At 34.5% G+C, this 11,248-nt stretch overlaps 1 protein-coding gene across 2 annotated transcripts; it reads right to left on the bottom strand.

Moving 5' to 3' along the window:
- Nucleotides 1–1,701: 1,701 nt before the first annotated feature.
- On the bottom strand, nucleotides 1,702–2,747 carry LOC120216822. 2 transcript variants are annotated; one of them, XM_039214131.1, is made up of 2 exons: nucleotides 1,895–2,747; nucleotides 1,702–1,860 (listed from the first exon to the last, which is right to left on the bottom strand). In XM_039214131.1, exon 1 carries the CDS (start codon nucleotides 2,723–2,725, stop codon nucleotides 1,898–1,900), a length of 828 nt encoding a protein of 275 aa, XP_039070062.1. In that variant the 5' UTR covers nucleotides 2,726–2,747; the 3' UTR covers nucleotides 1,702–1,860; nucleotides 1,895–1,897. The 2 variants fall into 2 exon arrangements, with proteins under 2 accessions (XP_039070062.1, XP_039070061.1); XM_039214130.1 differs by having other exon boundaries at nucleotides 1,703–1,856; nucleotides 1,891–2,747.
- Nucleotides 2,748–11,248: the final 8,501 nt, after the last annotated feature.

Genomic DNA, 11,248 nt, shown 5'->3' with positions numbered 1-11,248 from the left:
TTCAAGCAGTGAAACACATCTTAATGTATTTACAAGGAACGATTGACTTTGGTTTACATTTCTTGGTCTCTTCTTGATTGTCTTTGACATGCTTTGCTGATGCGAGTTGGGGAGCAGATGTTGATGATAGACGATCTACATCTGGGTTTTGTATTTACTTTAGGGGAAATCTAGTTGCATGGAGCTCAAGAAAGCAATAAGTCGTAGCTCATTCAACAACTGAAGTAGAATATAGAAGTGTTGCATGTGCATCTATTAAAATAGTGTGGCTTGAATACTTGTTGAGTGAACTGCACATTGTTCCTCGTGGAAAACCTACGTTATGGTGTGATAACTCAAGTGTAGTTGCTGTTTGTGCTAATCTGATTTTAAACTCAAAATTCAAACATGTAGAACTTGATCTCTACTTTGTTCGCGAAATGATTGCAGCAGGGAGGCTACAGGTTCTTGAGGTCCCTACATATGAACAGGTTGCTGACATTGTAACTAAACCACTGTCAGCACCGTTGTTTGTGAAACATAGGCAGAAACTGTTGATTGTTCAGCTCCAATGTGGAGGTTTAAAAGCATGAAATTTGAAGCAGTAAGGGAAATGTTAGTGTCTATGCAGTAAGGGAGTTGGCAAAGTGAGGTTTGGATTAGTAAGGGGAATGGTAGTGTATGATGTATGCATGTATCTCATGCATGTGTGCATGTGTGAAGAGTGTGAGAGCTGTTAGATCTAACAAACTCTCTCTCTCTCTCATCTCTAACAGCTTTTCCCTCCATTTTATATTTCTTCTCCTCTGTGTATAAAGGCAGTGAGCATTTTACTGTAATGTATGAACTTTTCCTATTATGAAAGAATGCATACTATATTCACTTTGTTCATTCAATACTCAGTTGCATTCGTACTTTAACAAATATATTTTAAACGTTAATAAAAAAGGTTTGAGACTGACCTAATTTTTTGGCAAGTAATTTCAAGGAATTAAAGGAGTCGAGTTTAAACAAAAATATATAGGACTACTTAGTTACATGATAATTACAATATTGGGAAAGTAATAATAGCACACTTTTGAAGTCGACTCAACTTATAATATTTTACATAATAGGGATTTGGTGTGCGTGTATATGTCTATATATCAATCATGTTACTATATTATTTTAACGTTGACATAACGTGAATTATTCTATGCAATCGTTTACTCTGAATTATGAAATCTTTGATCATAATAGTCCTTTGATTGATATAAGAATTGGGACTTTCAAAGTTATTAAATGCCAATAAGTTGTTTGATTAAAGTATAAATACATATAAAGAATTCTTGTTTGATCAATATGTTTTCAAAATGTATGACTTAGTATATAATTATCTCTTATGTAAAAACTTGAAAAGTTATAAATAGTCTAATTATTGTAGCAAAACGTAAACAAACATATACATTAAATTTTGATAACTGAAATTAAGATTCTAGTTTTCTATTAATAGAATGAATTTACAATTTATGAAGAAATGTGGCAAGATCACTCTTAATTTAAAGCTATTTTAGATCTTGAATCCGGAGATAGATATGTATTTATTATGAAAGTAACAGCGTACCAGACCACAAATTATAAAGGCAAAATGATACCAGTTTTACGCCACCTAGGTTTTGTGCATCTTGGTGGATGGATTGAATAGATACAAAGGCGTGGGTAAATTACAAGGAGGGATATTGAAAACTAAAATGGCTGAATGACAACTGAAAATGATAACTCCATAAACACTTCCTACTAAAGTCCAAACCATTTACACCGACCGCCTACCCTACAAGTTTCTACTGGGAAGACACACGCACCCCCCTCAATCAAAACCATAACCCAGGAGACACAAATTTTCTGTAATAACTATCACAATATCTCCTCTTGTTTTAGTCTATTCGAATTCCAAAACTTGTCGGTTTCTGACACCTTGAAGCCTAATTTCCCTGTTGAACCTCTCAATGAACTCCTCCACTCTCCTGTTTAGTTCCTCATTGGACATGATGGAAAACTCGTCGTCTTTGCCACTTGGTTCGTCTTGCTGCTTTTCCGTCTTGGATCGATGTAGACCACCCTTCTTGTCGTTAACTGCATTAACATGTTTTACTCTTTCGGACTTGCTTCGTCGGATAGTTTTTGGTTCGGCCTTCTTCTTGTTGATTACCCGGTGATGAAAACAAGTTCCATTATGCCCTACTGCTTTCATGGGAGCTGCTACTTCCTGCGTCTTTTCTTGGAAATTGTCAGTTCGAGGTTCTATTTCGACAACTTCCAATATATTTTCTGGGATTTCGTTATTCGTTTGAGTTACATGATAATCTTCTTTATAATTCTCTTTCGAAGCAATCTCTTCTTCCATGGGAAGGCTCTTTTTCGCAATTTCGGGGTATTGAGAAACAAATGAAGCACCAGCAGCGGCGGTGGTTCTCCTCGTTGCTTGGCTATGCAACTCATAATCCTCGTAAAAGTCACGTTTCTGATCTTTTGACGAGGAGAAAGCACAGTAATCAGCGGCAATGATGAGGATCAGAGTGTTGGAAATGACGAACCAAAACTTATTATCGTTAAAAAGAGTGGAAGGAGAAAAACTGAAGACATAGAAGATAGAGGCATAAACGACAATGGAGAAAAGAAAGGCAAAGGGCGCCACCATTCTTTTTGCCTTTTGATATGTTTTTGATTTCTGGGATTTCACTGGATTTTCCATTGCATTTGCAGTCATCCTATTAGCAATTTAGGTAGGAGGAAAGAACGTGAGAAGAAGTAGAGAGAGTAGAGGAAGGGCAAGGCTTTGGGATTCGGATTTAGGAATTGTAGTAAGAGAAGTTCCAAGGCTCAAAGCGGCCTTTTATAGGGTCTCAACTAAGTTGGCAAATAATTGAACTACCTCCATCACAATTCCAAATCTCTAATATCTCCTACCATTTCAATATATTTACTTATTATACCCTACTACTTTTCTTATCACCTAATTAACTATTATCAACAAGTATTTTTATTTATAATTGCATGATTTATGTCAATTAAAACAGGTGATATAACGTCGGTGAGAATTAAACAAAATTAATAAAAGTCACATTACATAAACCATATGACGTCCTTTAATTTTATTCTAATTTAAATCACATTATTATTAGTTTGAATGCATTTTTTAACGATTAATTTTAATTATGATATGTTCTTTTTTTTTGGTACAAAGATGAGGACTGCAGAATCACAGTTAACTATGATCTAATTGTTCCTTCGCCCTTAGCATCAGCCAACAACAACGATACTAATTCCTCTGGGATCGATTAGAATACAAAAGTCTGCCTCTATTTCTATTGCTCTGTTCGTCAGGTAGTCGGCACACTTGTTATCCTCTCTCCTAATGTGTCTAATCTCTTCTACCAAGCTCTCTCGTCTTAGCTCATCACAATCTTTTAAGAGCACATTTCTTTTACATGTTCTCTACGAAGGATTTCCACCACCCATTTAGCATCTAATTCAACAATAAACTTCTTGACTTCCGAGCACAAATCCCTGCCTAACTCCCCAAAGTTCAACAATTACAATTTGTTATTGTAATCTAAATTTTTATATAGATAACTTTGTATATGATGGAATGACAATATTTCTATGATCTAAATTTTCTATTAATACTTAATTTCTTTATTCGATTTTTTAATTAACACTTAATTTTATATTTAAATTTTAGATAATACCTTGGCTACACATAAATATAATAGTAAGCTTTCTTTTATATATATATATAATAAGATTATATTATTATTCTAAAATGGGCTACTTAATTATCTTATTAAATTGACGGTAGATAATACGTTAAATTTATTTTTTTTTATTTTTTTTAACCAATTCTAAGTCTAATTCTAATCATATATAGAGGAGAGAGGAATGAGAGACTCTAAAAGAAGAAATGAGGGTGTTCTTAGTAAGACGGACTAAAACTCATATTCTAAAAAAAATATAATGAAATAAAAATAAGCAGTTTGATCAACCAATCAAATATGTTTGTTTATTTATTTATATAAAATACCTTAAATAATCTTAAAAACATGTTAAGTTAACGAAAGATCAACATGAGCCAACAAGTGATAAACTTTGGCTCATTTATTAATATTAAATCATAATATGATCCTAGTCATGAATTGCAATCATTTTTAGTTGAAGATTTTAAAGATAAACCAAGGAGGAGAAAAGACACCATGAAATGGCCACGAAAGCTTGTTTTCTGCGCTTTATATTTCACATCACCAGACCAAGTATGATCGAATTCCATAATATAATATCAAAACGGCAACACTGCGTATTCATGGATTCGCAAGTCAAATTGTAAAATAAGTCAAATAAATAGTATCTGCCCAGCACAAAACCATGGCAATTCAGAATTTAATTAAACTATTTTATTTATTATTTTTTACTAATATATTTATTAACAACTTTAAATTAATTACACAATCATGCTCATCTCTTATTTAACTTTCTACGGATTAATCGGTCCATACTATTAAGACAAAATATGAAGAATAAAGTAGAAAATACACCTCATGCTAATATATGTGGAAACACTAGTGTCGTCTTAGACATGATTAATTCCACGTGTTAATCTCCTGTTTCCATAATTAAAATATATCGACGGGTGGGATGACCTCGTAGACAAACAGAAGAGGTCCATCGTCGCCATGATTAAGCGGCCTCCATGACATTTCATGCAAGTGCAATGTAAATTGGAGTTTTCTTTCTTTGATTGCTTAATCATTGAATCTTTTTAAACCCCCCCCCCCCAAAAAAAAAGATAGACATGAATCTACACCTGCCTCCATGTGTAACCAAAATTTCTTAATCATTTGTCTTCTCATCAAGTTTGCACATAAAAATTAAAATAAAAAACAAGGTCTTCCTAACCTTCTGTATATATTAAAATATTTTTTTACATATAAAAATTACTTTATTATATAATAATGTGTCGTGGACCCTTATTTGTCACCTTTAAAATTTGTTGAATCTCCACGATCTTACACATGGTACCATACAATTTTTTGTTGGGTCCAGCCAAGGAAAGGATCTCCGCTTTGTAGCCACCAAGTGTTGGGTCCCACCGCACTTGGATGTTTGCCACGTGCAACGAACCCTAGTTTTTGTAGGATCATAATGGGCTATTATTTTCATAAAACAACAACAACAACAAAACTCAATTCCCATTAAGGGGAGGTAGGGGTAGTAGGCTGCCCCTAACGCCAGGTTGAGAGTAGCTTCCGTGGAAGACCTCCGGCAGTCAGAAAATTAAAAAATATAGATAAAATGCAATGCATGTATAAATAAATACATAAATACATAGTTGAACAGTATTCATATACATTCATTAATATCATATGCGCGTCTGTACTGGGCAGATATCCCTGCAAAAAAAAAAAAAAACCCTGCGAAAAAATCTCTGTATATAGACAGAAACGTAAGACCCGACTAAATTTAAAAGTGGAGAGAATGATACACATAAGTCAAACGATAGCAAGCCCAGTTCTAAGCCTTCATAAATACCAATAACAGAAACGAATAAAAAAATAGAAGTCATGGAAATTACTACAAAGGCATTAAAAGAAGACAGAGATGATACACCCTAGAGATGTGACCCACACTACTCGACTATCCTAGTCTTAAGTCTCCATACTTTCCTATCAGAGGTCATGTCCTCGGTAAGGGCTAAATCAATCAAATCAGATCTCAAGCAGTCTTCCCACTTCCGCCTTGGTCGTCCTCTCCTTCTGGCACCGTCGACTGTAATCGACTCTACCCTCCTGACCGCATCAGACGGTAGTCGCCTAAGGACATGCCCAAACCACCGTAGTCTTCCTTCCCTCAATTTTTCGGAAACAGGCACCACCCCCAAGGACATCCTAATAGCAGAGTTTGTTGTCATATCCCACAGAGTCCTACCGCATGTCCATCGAAGCATTATCATTTCTGCGGTCTCTATCCTCCTTACATGATCTTTCTTGGTTGCCCAACATTCTGATCCATACAACAGCGTTGTTCTTATTGCCATTCTATAAAATTTTCCCTTAAGTTTTAGAGGCACCTTCTTGTCACACAAAACTCCAGTAGCGGCCCTCCACTTTAGCCATCCCGCCTTTATACGGTGTGTAACGTCATCATCTACACCCCCATCTTTATGTATCATAGACCCTAGGTACTTGAAACAATCCTTTGAGGGGAGAACGTGTCCTTCTATGCATACTTCTACATCTTCTTCGTTTTGGTCCCTACTGAAGTTTGAACATAAATACTCTGTCTTATCAATATTGATCCTTAGACCTTTTTCTTCCAAAGCAGTCTTCCAGGTAGTCAGTCTACTATTCAACTCAGATTTTGTTTCAGCAACTAGGACAATGTCGTCAGCGAAAAGCATACACCATGGTACACCGTCTGGTGTCGCACAATAGATGTCGTCCATAATCAAGGCGAAGATGTAAGGGCTAAGAGCCGACCCCTGGTGGAGTACGATTTCCACCGGGAATGCCTCGGTGTCGCCAACTGTAGTCCTGACGTATGTAGTAGATCTACAATACATATCACGAATCGCCCGGATATAAATAGTTGGGATCCGTCTCGTTTCCAAAGTCTTCCAGATCGTATCGCGGGGATCGCTATCATAAGCCTTCTCAAGGTCAATGAACGCCATGTGAAGATATATAGACTTTTCCCTATATTTCTCCATAAGTCGTCGAAGTAGATGAATCGCCTCTGTGGTAGACCTGCCTGGCATAAAGCCAAATTGGTTTTCCGAAACCCTAGTAACTTGTCTCAACCTAACCTCTATCACCCTTTCCCATAGCTTCATGGTATGGCTGAGTAGTTTAATACCTCTGTAGTTACCACAACGTTGGGGATCTCCTTTATTCTTATAGATTGGTATCACCGTGGACTCTCTCCACTCCTCTGGCATCTTGGCAGTCTCTAAAATAATATTAAAGATGTTTGTCAACCACTTAACCCCCTCTTCTCCTAGGGCCAACCACACAGTGTTAGGGATATTTATCACCATCAGCCTAGTCTTCATTCATTACAGTAATGGGGATATTTGTACTTAAAATAATCAATCTCATGATTCTCTAATCTCGTTTATGGCTGTAATCGAACCTTAAATTAATTTTTTATTTATTCTCTATATATTTTAATATATTTTTACATAAAACCTACATTTTTTATAATTCTTTAAATATTTAAGTATTATATTCAAATAAATAACTTTTTTTTAATTAAAAGAAAGCCTAAGACAGTAGTCTAAGCATGTCTAGTGGCATCGTCTTGCTGTGCATCGGCTGCTTCTATTCAAAGAAGATCAACAAGCTCATCAGGGGGAGAATCGAAACGAATCAAACTGAAGTGATTCCAAGAGGCAAGCTTTGTCATCTTATCTGCAATCTTGTTCCCATTCCTGCTTATCCATTGGACCTTTGTTATCCAGCATCTAGACCTTCGTTGCTTCAGGATTGCACGCATTAGAGGAATATGACTGTCAATGCCAGCACTATCTTCGATCAGCTTGACTGCTTTGCTACAGTCGAATTGTATCAATAATTTGGAAACCCCAAAGCTCCTTGCAATGAGTAAACCTTCATAGATGCTCCAGAGTTCTGCGTGGAGGGCTGATGTTGTCCCTATATTCTTTGTAAAACCTGTAATCCAGTCACCAGTGGAGTTGCGAAACACACCACCAATCGAACCTCACCCATCAAGTGTCGCAACTGCACCATCCGTGTTTAAACACGTCCATCCTCGGGGTGGCGAAGACCATGTTGAAGCAGCCCTCTGTTGTCTTGGGCGTGCAGTAGGATTTCTGATATTGGTTTCATAGCATTTGGCCCAGCTATAACTACTATGAATGATCGAGTATGTTTTATAAGTGACACCCTTAAAAACATAATCGTTCATATGTTTCCAAATTACCCAAATGAGAGCAGTAAAAAGAGAGGACCAAGAGGGATCACCATCGGATAAGGGACGATGCACGTGTATGTTTTGCGTAATCCATGAATGAAGGTCAGTCCCGAAAAAGCTTGAGCAGGCGGATTGGGGCACAATACGCAACCACATGTGTCGACTTGGTGGGCAGTCACGTAGCACATGAATTACAGTTTCAGTTGCTGCACCACAAGTCGGACATGAATAGTTATTTGTGAGCAGTCGTCTTCCTCGCTCATAATTCGTCATGATTTTTTCTTTATAAGTGAGCCATGTAAACATGCGAACTCGTTGAGGAGCAGTGATTGACCAAATTACCTTCCAAATAGAGCTTTTTTCATTCTAGTTACCTTCCATGAGAAAAGTATAAGTTGACTTAATTGTAAAGTTAAGTTCAGGAGTCCATCTCCAGATCAGTGTATCAGGTTTATTGTTTCTATATGGGGTAGAACACTAATGACGTAAGGTATGACAGCTGGAATAAGAACTTGAGATAGAGCTGCAACGTCCCAATGGCCATGAACATCAACGAAGTTGTGAATTTTTTGGGTTAAATCAGCATGTATATCATCTCGGGCATAGTCTCGTAAAGGCCCCAAGCTCGGCACCCAATTATCATTCCAAAAAGTTATAGAGTTCCCATTACCCATTGACCAAACCAAACATGAGAGCAATTGTCTCCATATTTTCGATATTCCTCTCCATAATAGGGAACAATTGTGATTTTCAATCGATATAGGGTGAGCCTCCTGGATTTTATATTTTTGTCTGAGTAGTTGGACCCAGTAAGAGTTTGTCTTCACCGTAAGGGAATAGCCAAGCTTCATCATGAAAGCTTTGTTTTGCTTTGTTATTTTCGAATAAATAACTTTGAAAACGTTTATAATAACAACAATATTAATAAATTTAAAATTTAATCAGTTAAATTTATAAATTTTGATTTAAAGTTTTATATAAAATTTTAATAAAAAATATTATTGATGTAATATTATTATATATATTATATATAAATAATTAAATTTATTTAATTTGAAAATAATTTTACAATTAAATCAAAAAAAGTTTTATATGCACAATTATAAGTATAGCAAATAATACCAATAATAAAGGAAAAAAAAGTAAATTATGAGGTTAAAATTAAAAATGGTGTTAATATTCTTTTAAAGTAGTGTTCCATTTATAAATGACATTCTTTAAAAAAATGTCATTTGACACAAAAAACTAGTTTAACCCTGAGAACTTCATCTAATTTATATTTGTAATGATATATATATATATATATATATAATTAAACTAAAATTCCTTTTAAGATCCTTTGTTTTTCATTTTTAAAGGTGTGGTCCTTCAGAAAATTGTTACCTTCCTTTGTTTAATAACTTAATATATAAAATTTTAAGCTTTGGGGAACAAGAACTCGTGGGAAGGTAGATTTTGAGAATCCCCTGGCACTCAGTCATTTGTCAATCGTATCTCTTTCTTGCGTAGTCAGATCATTTACAAGATCATTACAAGAAACTAATTATGTTTATGCAATAGGGTTTTGTAGTAACCAAAGGAACACTCCAAAGACAGCCAGACAGAGACAATTTTCGTATGCTTGCTTATTTATGCTTAACATTAATTTATGGTTTGTTGATCACGGAAGAGCAGGCTTAATTCATGGTACCCAAGTGCCTTTAGATTTTTTGATAAAATTAAGTAAAAAAACGAGTATAAAAATATTGATTTGGTAAAATGATTAATATTACTGTAGAGTTAATTGCATCATGTCCCCAAACTATGATCCTTATTTCATATTAGTCAATAAACTTCTAAATATTTCAATTTCATCCTTAAACTATGACTCTCATTCCAAATTAATCCTTAAACTTTTGAGTATTCTAAATTGATCCTCAAACTATGATTCTCATTCTAAAATGGTCCCTAAACTTTTGAATCTTCCAATTTGACCCACATATTCATCAAAATATGTAATCAATTTCATCCATAGTTTAACCTAAATTTTATCTTTTAGCATATAATAATATAACTTGACCTAACAATTATATTAATAATGGATGTAATTAGTATATACGTATAATTTGGGATAAAACTAAAATATTCAAAAAGTTTGGGGACCAATTTAGAACTAAGATCGTAGTTTGGGAATGAAACTAAAATGTTGAAAAGTTTGAGAACTAATTTAGAATGGTAAGCAGAATTTAAGGATGAAATTGGAACATTTAAAGTTTAGAGACCAATTTAGAATGAAGATAATAATTGAAGGACGTGAGATACAATTAACTCATACTCTATCGTTTATTTTTTTTTTCTAATTTTGATTTTTAAACTAATGAAACTTAAGATGTAGTTTTAGTATTTGATTCTCTGTTATCCCAAATTTTAAATTTTAAATTTTAAATACGATTTAAACTCAAAATCTGAATTCTTAATTTAAATAATTTGAATAATTCAAAACTAAAAAAAATTGAATCGAATCTGTTTACCCTAAGAACAATTGTGTTTTAGATCGCAAAAAAATCTGATAATATTATGTCTTTGCTTTTACCCGATTAAGTCAAAGTAAAAACAAAACTCCAGAGTCCAGAAGCTGTAGTAAACTTTACATTTACAAATGTTGGCTTAAAAAAAAGCCAATGCCCATCTATATGTATTTGTTTTTTAATGAAAAAAGAATTTACTGTAATTGATTATAAATGGCTAATCGACTTGGGTTTCTACTTTTCTTGTCGTCGCTAAAAACCGAGGCGTATTCTTATCACAATAACCATTTATGGACCCTGTTTAGCTGATGCTTGCTCTTTTGTAATGGTGACGTGTACTTTATATCCCAAATGGCCTCTTGTTAATTTCACTTCATCTTGGATTATAGAAAAAAAGGTAAACTCTTGATGGATTTGGGGAATTGAGCGGTCTTCGAAGATTATATATGGGAAAGCTAAAGATATTGTGTACTAGATTGCAGGGCTGCTGTATAGATAAACATGATAGTGTGAATTTACAGCTTCGTGTAGACTGAGGATTAGTGTGAGGATCCTGAAGGGTGTACTCTGTTATGTTGTTGTCTTATGTTTCTTTGGTTTGCTCTGTTTGGGGTTGTGGGCTCATTGTTTATGTTTGTTTTGTTCCTGATTGATTGATGTATTGTTGAGGCTGTAGTTGCGTTCTTTTGAATTTGAAATGAAAATTACTTATCCAAAAAAAATCTAATTGATAAAATATTTAATAAATATTAATATTTTAATTGTATAAACAATCTGATTAAATATGTGATTTGAAACAA

This window comes from Hibiscus syriacus, unplaced genomic scaffold (genome assembly GCF_006381635.1).
Source record: "Hibiscus syriacus cultivar Baekdansim isolate YM2019G1 unplaced genomic scaffold, ASM638163v2 tig00110174_pilon, whole genome shotgun sequence".
Classification (NCBI taxonomy): domain Eukaryota; kingdom Viridiplantae; phylum Streptophyta; class Magnoliopsida; order Malvales; family Malvaceae; genus Hibiscus; species Hibiscus syriacus.
This window is presented reverse-complemented; position numbering and strand designations above follow the sequence as displayed.